Source organism: Carcharhinus amblyrhynchos, unplaced genomic scaffold (assembly GCF_965287045.1).
Source record: "Carcharhinus amblyrhynchos unplaced genomic scaffold, sCarAmb.v2.hapA scaffold_633, whole genome shotgun sequence".
NCBI classification, from domain to species: domain Eukaryota; kingdom Metazoa; phylum Chordata; class Chondrichthyes; order Carcharhiniformes; family Carcharhinidae; genus Carcharhinus; species Carcharhinus amblyrhynchos.
Genome location: NW_027650373.1, coordinates 10,118 through 30,842, shown reverse-complemented (window position 1 = coordinate 30,842; position 20,725 = coordinate 10,118). Strand labels below are relative to the sequence as shown.

Below are 20,725 nucleotides of genomic sequence, written 5' to 3'. Positions count from 1 at the left end.
CCGTAGATAAATGCGTGCGCGCACACACACCAGGCCGTAGATAAATGCGTGCGCGCACACACACCAGGCCGTAGATAAGTGCGTGCGCGCACACACACCAGGCCGTAGATAAGTGCGTGCGCGCACACACACCAGGCCGTAGATAAGTGCGTGCGCGCACACACACCAGGCCGTAGATAAGTGCGTGCGCGCACACACACCAGGCCGTAGATAAATGCGTGCGCGCACACACACCAGGCCGTAGATAAATGCGTGCGCGCACACACACCAGGCCGTAGATAAATGCGTGCGCGCACACACACCAGGCCGTAGATAAATGCGTGCGCGCACACACACCAGGCCGTAGATAAATGCGTGCGCGCACACACACCAGGCCGTAGATAAATGCGTGCGCGCACACACACCAGGCCGTAGATAAATGCGTGCGCGCACACACACCAGGCCGTAGATAAATGTGTGCGCGCACACACACACACACCAGGCTGTAGACAGACAGGTCACACCGGACACATTAGGTTAATTCGGTCATGGTCACCTTGCTGGTGATACGTGAGCGACGGGGGATACACTCCAGGTCGTAGTGACTCTCGTAAATGGTGGGGCACAATTTCCAGCGGTTACCTCGGTACAGGCCCAGGTAGGTGTAGGCATCGGGTTTGTAGGAGAGGGGGCACTTGATGCCCGCAGAGCGGATGGCAGAGTCCAGGTTCACCACCTGCGCCTCGTCAGTGAAGTCGTCACCAGGCACGCAGATGACGTGCTTGGAGTCCGAGCCGGGGCAGTAAGGGCTGACCTTGGCAGCGGGCACTCTGCCATCCAGCACTGCCCGGGCAATGCTGCCCCAGGCGTGGTCCACCTTGAAACCGGTGTCCAGGTGCATCAGCCACTTGCCGCTCAGCACCCGCCGGTTCAGCGCCAGCTCCTTGACTGTCTCGAAGGTGACAGGGCGCCCGCTGCCCAGCAGCCTCTCCCAGTCCTCCTGCAGCCCCTCGGGGTCACCGCGCTCCCCCGCCGGCGAGCTGCCCGGCCCGTAGATGGCGATCCAGCCCACCGGCCCGGCGTTGTGGGACGGCTCGCCGTACCGGAAGACACGGGAGGGCCGGTTGCTGTCCAGCCAGTCGTCAAACTCGGCCCGGGGGGTCTTGCGGGCATCGAAGATGACCCAGGGGTCCATGTCGGCAGCCATCGCCTCCGCCGCCAGGTCGCGCTGCGCCGGGACGGCTTCCAGTCCCTCGTCATCCGGGTCACTCATCCCAACCGCCGGGGGGGAGGGGGGGGGCGCGAGCTCCCCAACTGCGGAAAATAAAAACAGGAGGCAGGTAAGGGGCAACACAACATCACCACTGCTGCCTCCTGGAGGTGACACTGGGTGTTACGTCAAGTCTCCTCCTCCCCAGAGGGGGTGCAACACCATCTCCCCCTCCCCTCCCTTTTACCCCCCTCCTCCCTCTCCCCCCTTTTACCCCCCTCCTCCCTCTCCCCCCCGCAACTCCCCTCCTCCCTTCGCAGGATCACTCCGACTTTTCTTCTCTTGTCCCTCCCTCCCCATCCTCCCCCTACACCCCCTGCCTTCCATCCCTCCCTCCCCCTCATCCACTCCCTACAGCCCCCCATCCCTACATTATCCCTTCTCCCACACTCCTACCCCCTCCCACCCCTGGCTCTCCCCCTCCCCCTCCCCCTCCCCCGGGGTACCCCCACAATCTGTCAGAAGAACAGAAAAAAAGACTTCCGCCTCCGTGGTGCCTCACAAGGCACGCTCGCTACCTGTCAGAGTGCAGGAAAGGCAGCCGTGAGTGCACAGCAAGATCCCAGCAATGCAAAGGACACCAATCGCCCCATCCCCCATTCTCTCCACACACAGACACGTTGCTCTTCTGCCCAATAACAGCCTGTGGGATTGTTCCATGTCCGTCCTCGGGTGGCAGGCAGACTCTCTGACCCTCTCATTCCAAATGCTGTGCCTCTAACACCGTAACTCTCCCCGCTGCCCCTGCATAGGTTGAGTGTTAGCCTGGGGTGTAACCTCTGGGCGAGGGTGGGGATCAGAGGCGGGTCTGGGGGTCAAGGTTTCGGACACAAACGCGAGCTAACTTACCGGAAAGTTCCGCAAACGGTGGCGAGCTGCCGGTCCTCAGCTTTTGGGACGCCCACTATGGTGGGGAATCACTGCAAGGCCAACGCCCTGTGGATGGGAGAAGCAATCCAGGTTAACAGCGAGGCTTCAGTGAGAGACCAGCTGAAGGTCCGGCTTCCTGGGGTGGGGGGTCAGTGGGACGAGAACGTTACGAATGAACGAGAGGGACCGACACACAGTATAAACTCTGCTGTAACCAGCAAGGGTCCCCGGCCACCGGCACCTCACACCACTGGCTGCACAGGAACAACTATACGGACCGGGACAACACCGGCCGGAGGGGAGGGGGAGGGTCTCCCCCCACCCCGGGGCGACCCCGAGGAGAGGGGGAGGGTCTCCCCCCACCCCGGGGCGACCCCGAGGAGAGGGGGAGGGTCTCCCCCCACCCCGGGGCGACCCCGAGGAGAGGGGGAGGGTGACCCACCCCAAGGGGAGGGGAGGGGTGGAGTCACCCCCCCCAACAACCCTGAGGCGAGGAGGAGGGTCCCCAGTAATGAAAGAGGGGCAGGGTCCCAGAGGCCAGGGGAAGGCTCCCTAGCGATGGGGGTGAAGGAGGGGTGGGACCCCAGCAATGGAGGGGGGGGTGTAAGGGGCAGGACCCCAGCTGCAGGGCACAACGTAGCAACGGGGGGAGAAGGGGCGGGACCCTAGCAACGGGGGGGAGAAGGGGCGGGACCCTAGCAACGGGGGGAGAAGGGGCGGGACCCTAGCAACGGGGGGAGAAGGGGCGGGACCCTAGCAACGGGGGGAGAAGGGGCGGGACCCTAGCAACGGGGGGAGAAGGGGCGGGACCCTAGCAACGGGGGGAGAAGGGGCGGGACCCTAGCAACGGGGGGAGAAGGGGCGGGACCCTAGCAACGGGGGGAGAAGGGGCGGGACCCTAGCAACGGGGGGGAGAAGGGGCGGGACCCTAGCAACGGGGGGGAGAAGGGGCGGGACCCTAGCAACGGGGGGGAGAAGGGGCGGGACCCTAGCAACGGGGGGAGAAGGGGCGGGACCCTAGCAACGGGGAGGAACCCGAGCAAAGGGCGGGGGGAAGGGAGTCCCATTTACACCCCTAAGTTTTGAGAGAGGAGGATATTACCCTTTGGAGAGAGGGATTCGCTCCCTGATGGGGTGAGGTTTCCCTCTGCTCCTTGAACCTCTCTCCTCCTCCTCCTCTCCCAGGCTCCGGCTCTGCCGCTGTCCCCCGGCTGGCAGCTGCTGTCAGGCGGCCGCGGCGGGCGCCTCTTTGACGCGGTGCGGGTGTGCGCCGCTGCGGCGGTGAAGGACCCCTCCCTCCCCCCCCGCCGCCCCGGGCGCCCGCCCCCCCCCCCCCCCCCCGCGCTCCGGGCCTTCCCTCCCGGCCGTCGCGCTGCTGCCGCCGTCACCGGGCCGCCCTCCGCGGAAGGGGAGTCACCCAGAGAGACAGAGACAAGACACCCAGCAAAACACCCCCCCACCCCCCCCCCATCACCACCGGCCCTCAACACCACCCCCCCCACCCCGACGACAACAACAACAACAACAACAACTCCACACCAACCCCGACATGCCGTCAAAGAAAAAGAAATACAACGCTCGCTTCCCGCCGGTGAGAGACCCGGGGGGGGGGGGGGGAACTGGGGCGGGGGGGGACCCGTGCTGGGGACTGAGGGGACTCGAAGGGGGGGGGGGGTGTGGGGGGGGGGATGGGGGAGAGGGGAGTGGGGGTACCCGGGGAGGGTAGGAGACTTTGTGGGGGGGGGGGGGGGGGGTCCTGTGGCTTTTGCGTGGGAGGACTCAGTCTTTGACTGGGAGTTGTTTAAACTGAAAGTTTATTTATTGTCGTTATAACTAAGGCTTACATTTAACACTGCAACGAAGTCACTGTGAAATGTCCCCCCCCCCCTAGTCGCCCACGCTGGTGTCTCTCCGGGTTACACTGAGGGTGAATTTAGCGCCTAACCAGCACGTCTTTCGGACTGTGGGAGGAAACCCACGCAGACACGGGGAGAATGTGCAAACTCCACACAGACAGTGACCCAAGCCAGGAATCGAACCCGGGTCCCTGGCTCTGTGAGACAGCAGTGTTAACCCACTGTGTCACCGTGTCCCTGGGAATCGAACCCGGGTCCCTGGCTCTGTGAGGCAGCAGTGTTAACCCACTGTGTCACCGTGTCCCCGGGAATCGAACCCGGGTCCCTGGCACTGTGAGGCAGCAGTGTTAACCCACTGTGTCACCGTGTCCCTGGGAATCGAACCCGGGTCCCTGGCTCTGTGAGACAGCAGTGTTAACCCACTGTGTCACCGTGTCCCCGGGAATCGAACCCGGGTCCCTGGCTCTGTGAGGCAGCAGTGTTAACCCACTGTGTCACCGTGTCCCTGGGAATCGAACCCGGGTCCCTGGCTCTGTGAGGCAGCAGTGTTAACCCACTGTGTCACCGTGCCCCCGGGAATCGAACCCGGGTTCCTGGCTCTGTGAGACAGCAGTGTTAACCCACTGTGTCACCGTGTCCCCGGGAATCGAACCCGGGTCCCTGGCGCTGTGAGACAGCAGTGTTAACCCACTGTGTCACCGTGTCCCTGGGAATCGAACCCGGGTCCCTGGCTCTGTGAGGCAGCAGTGTTAACCCACTGTGTCACCGTGCCCCCGGGAATCGAACCCGGGTCCCTGGCTCTGTGAGACAGCAGTGTTAACCCACTGTGTCACCGTGTCCCTGGGAATCGAACCCGGGTCCCTGGCTCTGTGAGACAGCAGTGTTAACCCACTGTGTCACCGTGCCCCCGGGAATCGAACCCGGGTCCCTGGCTCTGTGAGACAGCAGTGTTAACCCACTGTGTCACCGTGTCCCCGGGAATCGAACCCGGGTCCCTGGTGCTGTGAGACAGCAGTGTTAACCCACTGTGTCCCCGGGAATCGAACCCGGGTCCCTGGTGCTGTGAGACAGCAGTGTTAACCCACTGTGTCCCCGGGAATCGAACCCGGGTCCCTGGTGCTGTGAGACAGCAGTGTTAACCCGCTGTGTCACCGTGTCCCCGGGAATCGAACCCGGGTCCCTGGCGCTGTGAGACAGCAGTGTTAACCCGCTGTGTCACCGTGTCCCCGGGAATCGAACCCGGGTCCCTGGTGCTGTGAGACAGCAGTGTTAACCCACTGTGCCCCCGGGAATTGAACCCGGGTCCCTGGCTCTGTGAGACAGCAGTGTTAACCCACTGTGTCACCGTGTCCCCGGGAATCGAACCCGGGTCCCTGGCTCTGTGAGACTGCAGTGCTAACCCACTGTGTCACCGTGTCCCCGGGAATCGAACCCGGGTCCCTGGCTCTGTGAGACAGCAGTGTTAACCCACTGTGTCACCGTGTCCCCGGGAATCGAACCCGGGTCCCTGGTGCTGTGAGACAGCAGTGTTAACCCACTGTGTCCCCGGGAATCGAACCCGGGTCCCTGGTGCTGTGAGACAGCAGTGTTAACCCACTGTGTCCCCGGGAATCGAACCCGGGTCCCTGGCGCTGTGAGGCAGCAGTGTTGACCCACTGTGTCACCGTGTCCCTGGGAATCGAACCCGGGTCCCTGGCTCTGTGAGACAGCAGTGTTAACCCACTGTGTCACCGTGTCCCCGGGAATCGAACCCGGGTCCGTGGCGCTGTGAGGCAGCAGTGTTAACCCACTGTGTCACCGTGCCCCCGGGAATCAAACCCGGGTCCCTGGCGCTGTGAGGCAGCAGTGCTAACCCACTGTGTCCCCGGGAATCGAACCCGGGTCCCTGGCGCTGTGAGGCAGCAGTGTTAACCCACTGTGTCACCGTGTCCCCGGGAATCGAACCCGGGTCCCTGGCGCTGAGAGACAGCAGTGTTAACCCACTGTGTCACCGTGTCCCTGGGAATCGAACCCGGGTCCCTGGCGCTGTGAGACAGCAGTGTTAACCCACTGTGTCACCGTGCCCCCGGGAATCGAACCTGGGTCCCTGGCGCTGTGAGGCAGCAGTGTTAACCCACTGTGTCACCGTGTCCCCGGGAATCGAACCCGGGTCCCTGGCGCTGTGAGGCAGCAGTGTTAACCCACTGTGTCACCGTGTCCCCGGGAATCGAACCTGGGTCCCTGGCGCTGTGAGGCAGCAGTGTTAACCCACTGTGTCCCCGGGAATCGAACCCGGGTCCCTGGTGCTGTGAGACAGCAGTGTTAACCCACTGTGTCCCCGGGAATCGAACCCGGGTCCCTGGCGCTGTGAGGCAGCAGTGTTGACCCACTGTGTCACCGTGTCCCTGGGAATCGAACCCGGGTCCCTGGCTCTGTGAGACAGCAGTGTTAACCCACTGTGTCACCGTGTCCCCGGGAATCGAACCCGGGTCCGTGGCGCTGTGAGGCAGCAGTGTTAACCCACTGTGTCACCGTGCCCCCGGGAATCAAACCCGGGTCCCTGGCGCTGTGAGGCAGCAGTGCTAACCCACTGTGTCCCCGGGAATCGAACCCGGGTCCCTGGCGCTGTGAGGCAGCAGTGTTAACCCACTGTGTCACCGTGTCCCCGGGAATCGAACCCGGGTCCCTGGCGCTGAGAGACAGCAGTGTTAACCCACTGTGTCACCGTGTCCCTGGGAATCGAACCCGGGTCCCTGGCGCTGTGAGACAGCAGTGTTAACCCACTGTGTCACCGTGTCCCCGGGAATCGAACCCGGGTCCCTGGCGCTGTGAGGCAGCCGTGCTAACCCACTGTGTCACCGTGTCCCCGGGAATCGAACCCGGGTCCCTGGCGCTGTGAGGCAGCAGTGTTGACCCACTGTGTCACCGTGTCCCTGGGAATCGAACCCGGGTCCCTGGCTCTGTGAGACAGCAGTGTTAACCCACTGTGTCACCGTGTCCCCGGGAATCGAACCCGGGTCCGTGGCGCTGTGAGGCAGCAGTGTTAACCCACTGTGTCACCGTGCCCCCGGGAATCAAACCCGGGTCCCTGGCGCTGTGAGGCAGCAGTGCTAACCCACTGTGTCCCCGGGAATCGAACCCGGGTCCCTGGCGCTGTGAGGCAGCAGTGTTAACCCACTGTGTCACCGTGTCCCCGGGAATCGAACCCGGGTCCCTGGCGCTGAGAGACAGCAGTGTTAACCCACTGTGTCACCGTGTCCCTGGGAATCGAACCCGGGTCCCTGGCGCTGTGAGACAGCAGTGTTAACCCACTGTGTCACCGTGTCCCCGGGAATCGAACCCGGGTCCCTGGCGCTGTGAGGCAGCCGTGCTAACCCACTGTGTCACTGTGTCCCCGGGAATCGAACCCGGGTCCCTGGCACTGTGAGGCAGCCGTGCTAACCCACTGTGTCACCGTGTCCCCGGGAATCGAACCCGAGTCCCTGGCGCTGTGAGGCAGCCGTGCTAACCACTGTGCCGCCTCCAACCTGGGGGTTGCTAGAGCCATTATCAAGGATTTTATTACTCAGTGCTATAATCAGATGGTCAGCACGGATTTACCAAGCGGAATTAATGCGTGACAAATTTATTGGAATTCTTTCATGTAACTGGTAGAATTGACCAAGGACAACCAGTGGATGTGGTTTATTTAGACTTACAGAAGGCTTTCAACAAGATCTTATATACTCTAAGTTAAAGCACGTGGGTTTGCTGGTAATGTCTTGAGATGGATAGAAAGCTGGTTAGCAGGTAGGAAGCAAAAGAGTTGGAATAAATGGGTCTTTTCCTGATAGGCAGGCAGTGACTAGTGGAGTTGCGCAGGGGTCTGTGCTCAGACCCCAACTGTTCACATTATTAATGATTGGGTGGCACAGTGGGTTAGCACTGCTGCCTCTCAGTGCCAGGGATCCAGGTTTGATTCCCGGCTCAGGTCACTGTCTGTGTGGAGTCTGCACATTCTCTCTGTGTCTGCGTGGGTTTCCTTTGGGTGCTCCGGTTCCCTCCCACTGTACAAAGATGTGTGGGTTAGGTGAATCGGCCATGCTAAATTGTCCCTTAGTGTCAGGGGGCTAGCAAGGGTAAATGGATGGGGTTATGGGATCGGGCTTGGTTAGGATTGTTGTCAGTGCAGACTCAATGGGCTGAATGGCCTCCTGCACTGTAGGGATTCTATGATTTGGAAACGGGAACTAAATGTATTATCTACAAATCTGCAGATGATACACAGTTAGGTGAGAGGGTGAGCTGTGAGGAGGATGCAGAGATGTTTCAGTGTGATTTGGACAGGCGTGTGTGTGTAATGTGGATAAATGTGAGGTTATTCACTTTGGAAGCAATAATAGGAAGACAGATTATTACTGGAATGGGTGTAAACTGAGAGGTGGATACTCAGCAAGACCTGGGTGTCCTCGTGCATCAGTGGCTGTGCAGGTACAGCAGGCAGTAAAGAAGGTAAATGGTATGTTCACAGCGAGAGGATTTGAGTGTAGGGATAGGGATGTTTTGCTGCAGTTGTACAGAGCGTTGGTGAGACCACACCTGGAGTATTGTGGACAGTTTTGGTCTCCTTATCTGAGGAAGGATGTCCTTGCTATAGAGAGAGCACAGCGAGGGTTTACCAGGCTGATTCCTGGGATGGCAGGTCTGTCATATGAGGAGAGACTGAGTGGGTTCGGATTATATTCACTGGAGTTTAGAAGAGTGAGAGGGGATCTGATAGAAACTTATAAAATTCTAACAGGGTCAGACAGGGTAGATTCAGAAAGAATGCTCCCCATGGTGGGGGGAGTCCAGAACTAGGGGGTCAGAGTCTGAGGATTGGGGGCAGACCATTTCGGACGGAGATGAGGAGATATTTCTTCACCCGGTGAGCCTGTGGAATTCATTCCCACAGGAAGTAGTCGATACCAAAACATTGAATGTATTCAAGAGGCGGCTGGATATAGCACTTGGGGCGAACGGGATCAAAGGTTATGGGGAGAAAGTAGGATTAGGCTATTGAGAGGGACAATCAGCCATGATGGTGATGAATGGGGGAGCAGGCTCGAAGGGCCGAATGGCCTCCTCCTGCTCCTATCTTCTATGTTTATTGGAAGTACATGTGCGGGTTTGACTGGGAGGACCTGGCAGGGGTGGGGGATTAATGGGAGGACTTGGGGATTGGGGAAAGTGTTAGGTTAAATAGTTTAGCCATGGTAAATGTATGGAGGCCAGTGAGAAGTCTCACAACACCAGGTTAAAGTCCAACAGGTTTATTTGGTAGCACGAGCTTTCGGAGTGTCGTTCCTTCTTCAAGTGAAGGAGCAGCGCTCCGAAAGCTTGTGCTACCAAATAAACCTGTCGGCCTTTAACCCGGTGTGGTGAGATTTCTTACTGGGCTGACCCCAGCCCGACACCAGCATCATGCGTGGAGTTACAGGGATGGGACATGGCAGCACTTCTCTGAGAGTCAGTACGGTCTTGATGGGCTGAATGGCCTCCTTCTGCATTGCAGGGATGCTATGGGGTGGACTGGGGAGACACAGCTTTGGGGCAAGAGACAGGGAGAGTGTGGACCTGGAATCTGTAGAGGATCAACTAGAAGTGGATCGAGTGGGATGTGGAGGGGTACGGGAGGGGGAGGGAGATGGGTATCGGTGGATGCAGAGGGACAGGGGGAGTGAGATTAGGATGGGGACAGGGATGAATATCTGTTTCCCTGCTGAGGTGATGTGTGGGAGTTACAGACTGGGGTATACCCGAGGCTTAATCTCTCGCTGTTGCCTGTCGGGTTTCTGACTGTACTTTTTTTGTTTGATTCTCACAGGCCAGAATTAAGAAAATCATGCAGACTGACGAGGAAATCGGAAAAGTGGCAGCTGCCGTTCCTGTGATAATCTGTATCCTCCGACCTGGACAGTCCCGGATTCCCCAACAGCAGAAAATGCTGGAAAATCTCAGCGGGTCTGACAACATCTGTGAGGAGAGAATAGAGCCAATGTTTCCAGTCTGGATAACCCTTCATCAGAGCCCCGTTTCCTCCGGATGTTCCGGTTTCCTCCTACTGTGTGAAAGACGTGCTGGTTAGGTGTTAAATTCTCCCTCAGTGTAACCCGAACAGGTGCTGGAGTGTGACGACTAGGGGATTTTCACAGTAACTTCATTGCAGTGTTAATGTAAGCCTACTTGTGATTAATGAACTTTAAGAAAAAGGAGCAGGAGTGGGCCATTCAGCCCCTCGAGCCTGCTCCACCATTCAATAAGATCATGGCTGATCTTTTCATGGACTCAGCTCCACTTACCCGCCCGCTCACCATAACCCTTAATTCCTTTACTGTTCAAAAATCTATCTATCCTTGCCTTAAAAACATTCAATGAGGGAGCCTCAACTGCTTCACTGGGCAACTAGGGGATTTTCACAGTAACTTCATTGCATTGTTAATGTGAGCCGACTTGACGTTGAGGGAGAATTTAGCACGGCTCAATGCATCCTAACCAGCACGTCTTTCAGACTGTGAGAGGAAACCCACGCAGACATGGGGAGAATGTGCAAACTCCACACACACACACACACACACACACACACACACACACACATACACACACACAGTTAGTAACCTAAGCTGGGAATTGAACCCAGGTCCCTAGCACCGTGAGGCAGAGCTGCTAACCACTGTGGGTGGCACGATGACACAGTTGATTAGCACTGCTTCCTCTCAGCTCCAGGGACCTGGGTTCGATTCCCGGCCCCGGGTTACCACCTGTGTGGTGTTTACACATTCTCCCCATGTCTGCGTGGGTTTCCTCTGGGTACTCCGGTTTCCTCCCACATCCTGAAAGACATGCTGGTTAGGGTGCATTGACCCGAACAGGCGCCGGAGTGTGGGCGACTAGGGGAATTTCACAGTAACTTCATTACAGTGTTAATGTAAGCCTTACTTGTGATTTATGAATAAACTTTACCCATCAGAGCTCTGACGAAGGGTCATCCAGATGTGAAACATTGGCTCCGTTCTCTCTCCACAGATGCTGTGATTTTCCAGCATTTTCCGTTCTTGTTTCAGGTTCCAGCATCCACAGTATTTTGCTCAAATCCCTGAGTCTAAGGCACTGGCGTGTGGACCAAGGCGATAGATTAGTGCCAGGCCCCTCGGGAGGGAGGTGAAGATAGACTCCCACACACACGTTTGGAGCCTGTAGAATTGTTACAGGGCAGGCAGAGGCCATTTAGCCCATCGTGTAAGCACTGACTCTCCGAACGAGCCCCTTGCCTCGTGCCGCACTCCCCCGGAAACCCAGCATGTCCTTCCTCTCCAGATGATCCAGTTCCTTCCTGAGAGCCTCCGTTGAGCCTCCCTCCGCTACACTCTGGAAAAGTTATAGTTTGAGTATTTTAGATGGGTCCGTTTTTGTCCAATGTGTGCAGGAGGGTTTCCTGACACAGTATGTATCAACAAGAGGGGAGGCCACATTGGATTTGGTGCTGGGTAATGAACCAGGCCAGGTGTTAGATTTGGAGGTAGGTGAGCACTTTGGTGATGGTGACTACAATTTGGTTACTTTTACATTAGCGATGGAAAGGGATAGGTATATACCGCAGGGCAAGAGTTATAGCTGGGGGAAAGGAAATTATGATGCGATCAGGCGAGATTTAGAATGCATTGGATGTGGAAGGAAACTGCAGGGGATGGGAACAATTGAAACGTGGAGCTTGTTCAAGGAACAGCTACTGCATGTCCTTGATAAGTGTGTACCTGTCAGGCAGGGAGGAAGTGATCGAGTGAGGGAACTGTGGTTTACTAAAGAAATTGAATCTCTGGGATGTGAAGGCTCAGTTAGCGCGCTTGAGAGTTACAAGTTAGCCAGGAAGGATCTAAAGAGAGTTAAGAAGAGCCAGGAGGGGACATGAGAAATCTTTGGCAGGTAGGATCAAGGAAAACCCTAAAGCTTTCTATAGGTATGTCAGGAATAAAAAGATTGACTAGGGTAAGGTTAGGGCCAGCCAAGGACAGTAGTGAGAAGTTGTGTGTGGAGTCTGAAGAGATAGGAGAGGCACTAAATGAATATTTTTAATCAATATTCACGCAGGAAAAAGTCAATGTTGTTGAGGAGAATACTGAGATACAGGCTATTAGACTAGACGGGATTGAGGTACATGAGGAGGAGGTGTTAGCAATTCTGGAAAGTGTGAAAATAGGTAAGTCCCCTGGGCCGGATGGGATTTACCCTAGGATTCTCTGGGAAGCTAGGGAGGAGATTGCAGAGCCTTTGGTTTTGATCTTTAGGTCGTCATTGCCAGAAGACTGGAGGGTAGCAAATGTTGTCCCCTTATTCAAGAAGGGGAGTAGAGACAACCCTGGTAATTATAGACCAGTGAGTCTTACTTCTATTGTGGGCAAAGTTTTAGAAGAGATTATAAGAGATAGGATTTATAATCATCTAGAAAGGAATAATTTGATTAGGGATAGTCAACACAGATTTGTGAAGGGTAGGTCATGCCTCACAAACATTATTGAGCTCTTTGAGAAGGTGACCAAAGAGGTGGATGAGGGTAAAGCAGTTGGTGTGGTGTATATAGATTTCAGTAAAGCGTTTGATAAGGTTCCCCATGGTAAGCTGTTGCAGAAGATACGGAGGCATGGGATTGAGGGTGATTTAGCAGTTTGGATCAGGAATTGGCTAGCTGTAAGACAACAGAGGGTGGTGGTTGATGGGAAATGTTTATCCTGGAGTTCACTTACAAGTGGTGTACCTCAGGGATCTGTTTTGGGGCCACTGCTGTTTGTCATTTTTATAAATGACCTGGATGAGGGTGTAGAAGGATGGGTTAGTAAATTTGTGGATGACACTAAAATCAGCAGAGTTGTGGACAGTGTGGAAGGATGTTGCAGGTTACCGAGGGACATAGATAAGCTGCAGAGCTGGGCTGAGGAATTTGTGGGACTAGCATCGTGCGTGAGCAACCAAAGCAATTCCTTAACCCGTTTTCCGGTTAGCCCGGGCATTGGAACTCTTCCTGGATTCCCTGCTGACTAAGGCCTGCCACGTGACCCAATCACGGAACGCCAAAACGATGACTACGTCCCACTTGTAAGGAAACTTGTTAAATTTCACATCCCTCCCATTGCAACCATCGGGGTTTCCCTCCCAATCCTCACCAGGGGACTTCCCCGTCACACTGCACCACACCCACAGTGCTGGGCCCGCTTGGCAGGAGGGTCCTGGAGTGTTTCACCTCTGTGCTAATCTAACTGGGGCAGCATCTGTAATAGCTCTGACCCTGTCCTGGGAGTGTTTGATGGGGGACAGTGTAGAGGGAGCTTTACTCTGTATCTAACCCCGTGCTGTACCTGTCCTGGGAGTGTTTGATGGGGGACAGTGTAGAGGGAGCTTTACTCTGTGTCTAACCCCGTGCTGTACCTGTCCTGGGAGTGTTTGATGGGGACAGTGTAGAGGGAGCTTTACTCTGTATCTAACCCCGTGCTGTACCTGTCCTGGGAGTGTTTGATGGGGTCAGTGTAGAGGGAGCTTTACTCTGTATCTAACCCCGTGCTGTACCTGTCCTGGGAGTGTTTGATGGGGACAGTGTAGAGGGAGCTTTACTCTGTATCTAACCCCGTGCTGTACCTGTCCTGGGAGTGTTTGATGGGGACAGTGTAGAGGGAGCTTTACTCTGTATCTAACCCCGTGCTGTACCTGTCCTGGGAGTGTTTGATGGGGGGACAGTGTTGATGGGTTGGGAGAGTTAACATTATGATTTATTTATCTCCAGGAAGCAATGCATTGAGGTTGAACAGCAGTTTGATTTCCTGAAGGATCTGGTAGCCTCCGTGCCGGATATGCAGGCGGATAACGAGGATAATCACATGGAAGGGGACAAGGCCCCTCGCAGGTCAGTACCGAGAATCAGACGGAAAACTCCTCTTGGTTTGATGGACTTCGTCCCCGTTTCCAGAGACACCGCTGGCCCCTTCTTTAGTCCTGATAGACTTTTATCAGTGACTTGGCCAGCCCATGCCTCATTGCCCCTTGAGAAGGTGGTGGGTGAGCTGCCATCATGAACCTGCTGCCCTCCCATGTGGTGTAGGTCCACCCACAGTGCTGTTAGGGAGGGAGTTCCAGGATTGTGATTGGACATCAGTCAGTCCCCGTGTGGTGTAGGTACACCCACAGTGCTGTTAGGGAGGGGGTTCCAGGATTGTGATTGGACATCAGTCAGTCCCCGTGTGGTGTAGGTACACCCACAGTGCTGTTAGGGAGGGGGTTCCAGGATTTTGACCCCAGCCACAGTGAAGGAACGGCCGATATATTTCCAAGTCGGGACGGTGAGTGGCTCGGAGGGGGGTGCTTGCAGGTGGTGGTGGTGTTCGCCATGTGTCTGCTGCTGCTGCTGCCCCCCCCCCCCACCCCCTTGTCCTTCTCGGTGGTAGAGGTGGCGGGTTTGGAAGGTGCTCTGGAAGGAGTCTTGGTGAGTTGCTGCAGTGCATCTTGTAGATGGTACACACTGCTGGCACTGTGTCGGTGATGGAGGGAGTGAGTGTTTGTGGTTAGTGTGTCGATCGAGCGGGGCTGCTTTGTCCTGGATGGTGTCGAGCTTCTCGAGTGTTGTTGGGAGCCGCACCCATCCAGGCAAGTGGGGAGTATTCCATCACACTCCTGACCTGTGTCCTTGTAGATGGTGGACAGGCTTTGGGGGGGAGTCAGGAGGTGAGTTACTCTCTGCAGGATTCCCAGTGGACAGGCTTTGTGGGGGGAGTCAGGAGGTGAGTTACTCTCTGCAGGATTCCCAGTGGACAGGCTTTGGGGGGGAGTCAGGAGGTGAGTTACTCTCTGCAGGATTCCCAGTGGACAGGCTTTGTGGGGGGAGTCAGGAGGTGAGTTACTCTCTGCAGGATTCCCAGCCTCTGACCTGCTCGAGTAGCCATAGTATTTATATGGCTGGGTCCCAGTTCAGTTGCTGATCTTAGAAACTATATCCCTCGATATATCCCATATCCCTTTAGCCCCAAGAGTGATATCGAATTCCTTCCTGAAATCACACAACGTTTTGGCCTCAACTACTTTCTGTGGGAGTGAATTCCACCACTCTCTGGGTGAAGAAATTTCCCCTCACCTCAGTTCTAAAAGGTTTACCCCGAATCCTCAGACTCTGACCCCCTGGTTCTGGGCTCCCCCCACCATGGGGAACATTCTTTGAGTCGTTGGTCACCCCCAGGATGTTGATAGTGGGGGGGATTCAGTGATGGTCACCCCCAGGATGTTGATAGTGGGGGGGATTCAGTGATGGTAACCCCCAGGATGTTGATAGTGGGGGGGGGATTCAGTGATGGTAACCCCCAGGATGTTGATAGTGGGGGGGATTCAGTGATGGTAACCCCCAGGATGTTGATAGTGGGGGGGATTCAGTGATGGTAATCCCCAGGATGTTGATAGTGGGGGGGATTCAGTGATGGTAACCCCCAGGATGTTGATAGTGGGGGGGATTCAGTGATGGTAACCCCCAGGATGTTGATAGTGGGGGGGATTCAGTGATGGTAATCCCCAGGATGTTGATAGTGGGGGGGATTCAGTGATGGTAATCCCCAGGATGTTGATAGTGGGGGGGATTCAGTGATGGTAACCCCCAGGATGTTGATAGTGGGGGGGATTCAGTGATGGCATCGCCGTTGACTGTCAGGGTGAAAAGCTTTGAACTGATCTAAGTGTAGGTTGGACCTGACCTGTGTCCTTTCCTGCAAATGCAGACAGAGAATGTCAGCCAGTGTGGGTGCCTGTAACTGCACAGGTGACACAGTGGGTTAGCACTGCTGCGACACAGCGCCAGGGTCACAGGTTCAATTCCGGCCCCAAGTCACTGTGTGCATGTTCTCCCCATGTCTGCGTGGGTTTCCTCCCACTGTGCAAAGATGTGCAGGTTAGATGCATTGACCGTGCTAAATTGCCCCTTAGTGTCAGGGGGATTAGCAGGTTAATGTGTGGAGTTATGGGAATATGGCCTGGGTGGGATTGTAGTTGGTACAGACTCAATGGGCTGAATGGCCTCCTATACTGTATGGATTCTATGGAAATACGACTAAATGCCATTTTCTTTCATTCCAAAAGGGGGCGGAAGCCAGGGTCCGGACGGAGAAACACAAATGGAGGGGCAGGGGCCAAGGCAAAGGACAAGAAACAGTCCAGCACTGAATCAGAACAGGAGGTGAGCGTCAAACCCCCAGCCGACCGACCACCACCACCACCACCTCCCCCCCCGCACCCTCCCCCGATACCAGGGAGTATCTGAGCAGAATGACCTGTCTGCATCATCTGACAGCGACACAGTGGGCTAACACTGCTGCCTCACAGCACCAGGGACCCGGGTTCGATTCCCAGGGACACGTTGACACAGTGGGTTAACACTGCTGCCTCACAGAGCCAGGGACCCGGGTTCGATTCCCGGGGGCACGTTGACACAGTGGGTTAACACTGCTGTCTCACAGAGCCAGGGACCCGGGTTCGATTCCCGGGGGCACGTTGACACAGTGGGTTAACACTGCTGTCTCACAGAGCCAGGGACCCGGGTTCGATTCCCGGGGGCACGGTGACACAGTGGGTTAACACTGCTGTCTCACAGAGCCAGGGACCCGGGTTCGATTCCCGGGGGCACGGTGACACAGTGGGTTAACACTGCTGTCTCACAGAGCCAGGGACCCGGGTTCGATTCCCGGGGGCACGGTGACACAGTGGGTTAACACTGCTGTCTCACAGAGCCAGGGACCCGGGTTCGATTCCCGGGGGCACGGTGACACAGTGGGTTAACACTGCTGTCTCACAGAGCCAGGGACCCGGGTTCGATTCCCGGGGGCACGGTGACACAGTGGGTTAACACTGCTGTCTCACAGCGCCAGGGACCCGGGTTCGATTCCCGGGGGCACGGTGACACAGTGGGTTAGCACTGCTGTCTCACAGAGCCAGGGACCCGGGTTCGATTCCCGGGGATACGGTGACACAGTGGGTTAACACTGCTGTCTCACAGAGCCAGGGACCCGGGTTCGATTCCCGGGGGCACGGTGACACAGTGGGTTAACACTGCTGTCTCACAGCGCCAGGGACCCGGGTTCGATTCCTGGGGGCACGGTGACACAGTGGGTTAACACTGCTGTCTCACAGAGCCAGGGACCCGGGTTCGATTCCCGGGGGCACGGTGACACAGTGGGTTAACACTGCTGTCTCACAGAGCCAGGGACCCGGGTTCGATTCCCGGGGGCACGGTGACACAGTGGGTTAACACTGCTGTCTCACAGAGCCAGGGACCCGGGTTCGATTCCCGGGGGCACGGTGACACAGTGGGTTAACACTGCTGTCTCACAGAGCCAGGGACCCGGGTTCGATTCCCGGGGGTACGGGGACACAGTGGGTTAACACTGCTGTCTCACAGATCCAGGGACCCGGGTTCGATTCCCAGGGGCACGGTGACACAGTGGGTTAACACTGCTGTCTCACAGAGCCAGGGACCCGGGTTCAATTCCCGGCTTGTCACTGCCTGTGAGGAGTCTGCACATTCTCCCTGTGTCTGCATGGGTTTCCTCCAGGTGCTCCGGTTTCCTCCCACAGTCCAAAGACATGCTGGTTAGGTGCTAAATTCTCTGTGTACCCGAACAGGCACCGGAGTGTGGCAATTCGGGGATTTTCACAGTAACTTCATTGCAGTGTTAATGTAAGCCTTACTTGTGACACTAATAAATAAACTTTAAACTGTGTGTGCGTAACCTACAAAAGGGTTGTGAATGTAGCCCAATCCATCACACAAACCAGCCTCCCATCCATTGACTCTGTCTACACTTCCCGCTGTCTCGGGAAAAGCAGCCGGCATAATTAAGGACCCGATGCACCCCGGACATTCCCTCTTCCACCTTCTTCCGTCGGGGAAAGGATACAAAAGTCTGAGGTCCCGTACCGACTGATTCGAGAACAGCTTCTTCCCTGCTGCTGTCAGACTTTTGAATGGACCTACCTCGCGTTAAACTGATCTTTCTCTACACCCTCGCTGTGACTGTAACACTACATTCTGCACCCTCTCCTTTCCTTCTCTATGAACGGTATGCTTTGCCTGTATTGTGCGCAAGAAACAATACTTTTCACTGTCTCCCAATACATGTGGCAATAATAAATCAAATATTAAGCTGATCTTCCTCTACACCCTAGCTATGACTGTAACACTACATTCTGCACTCTCTCCTTTCCTTCTCCCCAGTGTACTCTATGAACGGTATGCTTTGTATAGTGTGCAAGAAACAATGCTGTTCAGTGTCACAATACATGTGACAATAATAAATCACGTCAAAAAATAATAGAACGTGGCAGCGATGCCTTGTGTAGTGGAATTGCCCATTAGCCACAGGGCCCCCCCCTACCACCACCACGTGCTGACAGTGGAATATCACGTTAGAATGGAGTGCCGACCAGAATTCCCACCTCTGCTCCTTCCTCCCCACCAGGACGAATCTGAGGACAGCGAAACGGATGAGGAGGAGGTGTCTCGGTCCAGCACGGACAAACCCGGAGACCACATTCAGAGGTGAGTGTCCCCTCGGCTTCTGGGAATCCTCCCACATCCCTCATCCTTCCCGGTTAAGATAAGGACTGAGAGAAAGATCGATGGGTTGAGTTGTGGGCAAGTATATGTCAGGCGGGGGAGTACCGTGTGGGAACGTGTGAGGGTGTCCATTTTAGCAAGGAGGACAGAGAAACGGAGCGTTGTTCCAATGGGGAGAGAGCGCAGAATTCCCTGGTACAGGGAGTGGGGAAGAATGTGGGACTCGCTCCCACGGGGGGAGTGGGGGAGAATGTGGGACTCGCTCCCACGGGGGGAGTGGGGGAGAATGTGGGACTCGCTCCCACGGGCGGAGTGGGGGAGAATGTGGGACTCGCTCCCACGGGGAGTGGGGGAGAATGTGGGACTCGCTCCCACGGGGGGAGTGGGGGAGAATGTGGGACTCGCTCCCACGGGGGGAGTGGGGGAGAATGTGGGACTCGCTGCCACGGGGGAGTGGGGGGAGAATGTGGGACTCACTCCCACGGGGGGAGTGGGGGAGAATGTGGGACTCGCTCCCACGGGGGGACTGGGGGAGAATGTGGGACTCACTCCCACGGGGGGAGTGGGGGAGAATGTGGGACTCGCTCCCATGGGGGGACTGGGGGAGAATGTGGGACTCACTCCCACGGGGGGAGTGGGGGGAGAATGTGGGACTCGCTCCCACGGGGGGAGTGGGGGAGAATGTGGGACTCGCTCCCACGGGGGGAGTGGGGGAGAATGTGGGACTCGCTCCCACGGGGGAGTGGGGGAGAATGTGGGACTCACTCCCACGGGGGGAGTGGGGGAGAATGTGGGACTCGCTCCCACGGGGGGAGTGGGGGAGAATGTGGGACTCGCTCCCACGGGGGGAGTGGGGGAGAATGTGGGACTCGCTCCCACGGGGGGAGTGGGGGAGAATGTGGGACTCGCTCCCACGGGGGGAGTGGGGGAGAATGTGGGACTCGCTCCCACGGGGGGAGTGGGGGAGAATGTGGGACTCGCTCCCACGGGGGGAGTGGGGGAGAATGTGGGACTCGCTCCCACGGGGGGGAGTGGGGGAGAATGTGGGACTCACACCCACGGGGGGAGTGGGGAGAATGTGGGACTCGCTCCCGCGGGGGAGTGGGGGAGAATGTGGGACTCACACCCACGGGGGGAGTGGGGGAGAATGTGGGACTCGCTCCCACGGGGGGAGTGGGGGAGAATGTGGGACTCACTCCCACGGGGGGACTGGGGGAGAATGTGGGACTCGCTCCCACGGGGGGAGTGGGGGAGAATGTGGGACTCGCTCCCACGGGGGGAGTGGGGGAGAATGTGGGACTCGCTCCCACGGGGGGAGTGGGGAGAATGTGGGACTCGCTCCCACGGGGGGGAGTGGGGGAGAATGTGGGACTCGCTCCCACAGGGGGAGTGGGGGAGAATGTGGGACTCGCTCCCACGGGGGGAGTGGGGGAGAATGTGGGACTCGCTCCCACGGTCGGGTGAATAGTATTGATGTATTTAAGTGGGGAGGCAGCTGGATAAACATACGAGGGAGAGAGGGGAATAGAAGGTGGGGGTGAGATGAAGCAGGGGGGAGGCTTGTGAGGAGCCAGAGTGGAGGAGATGGGCCGAAGGGCCTGAATCGTTACTGGGAGGCTCGCTGGTCATCGTTGGGGGGGTGGGTAGGGAGCCTTTTGCAAGGACCTGATTGTGTTAACACTGACCCTGTGTCACCCCTGTCTCCCGCAGCCCTCAGTCAGTGTTCAGCAGCCCTCTGCCTACACTGCCCATGCCCACATGTTCGCCAGCGATGAGTAACTTGGCCATGCCAGCCCCCGCCCCGATGGTCTGCGGTCAGGACGGCGAGGAAGATGAGGACTACGATTCTTAGCTTTGTGTTCTTCTCACTTTCTCTTGGGTGATGTGGCGATGCTGGAGTAGGGGGGGGTTTTATTCCCTTTGTGTGTGTGTGATTGTGTGTGCGCTTGTGTGATTGTGTGTGTTGTGCGCGCGTGTGATTGTGTGTGCGTGTGATTGTGTGTGTGTGCGCGCGTGTGATTGTGTGTGCGCGCGTGTGATTGTGTGTGTGTGCGCGCGTGTGATTGTGTGTGTGTGCGCGCGTGTGATTGTGTGTGTGCGCGCGTGTGATTGTGTGTGTGTGCGCGCGTGTGATTGTGTGTGTGTGCGCGCGTGTGATTGTGTGTGTGTGCGCGCGTG

At 57.0% G+C, this 20,725-nt stretch overlaps 2 protein-coding genes across 2 annotated transcripts; one reads left to right on the top strand and one right to left on the bottom strand.

The window, feature by feature from the left end:
- Positions 1–415: 415 nt before the first annotated feature.
- cunh11orf68 (chromosome unknown C11orf68 homolog) lies at positions 416–3,316 on the bottom strand. The gene is made up of 3 exons (XM_080184245.1): positions 3,222–3,316; positions 2,099–2,185; positions 416–1,293 (listed from the first exon to the last, which is right to left on the bottom strand). Exon 3 carries the CDS (start codon positions 1,250–1,252, stop codon positions 512–514), a length of 741 nt encoding a protein of 246 aa, XP_080040371.1. The 5' UTR covers positions 1,253–1,293; positions 2,099–2,185; positions 3,222–3,316; the 3' UTR covers positions 416–511.
- Positions 3,317–3,627: 311 nt separating this feature from the next.
- Positions 3,628–20,505, top strand: drap1 (DR1-associated protein 1 (negative cofactor 2 alpha)). The gene is made up of 7 exons (XM_080184240.1): positions 3,628–3,710; positions 9,800–9,872; positions 12,969–13,062; positions 13,745–13,864; positions 16,075–16,171; positions 18,450–18,529; positions 20,258–20,505. Exons 1-7 carry the CDS (start codon positions 3,669–3,671, stop codon positions 20,397–20,399), a joined length of 648 nt encoding a protein of 215 aa, XP_080040366.1. The 5' UTR covers positions 3,628–3,668; the 3' UTR covers positions 20,400–20,505.
- The last annotated feature ends 220 nt before the right edge of the window (positions 20,506–20,725 follow it).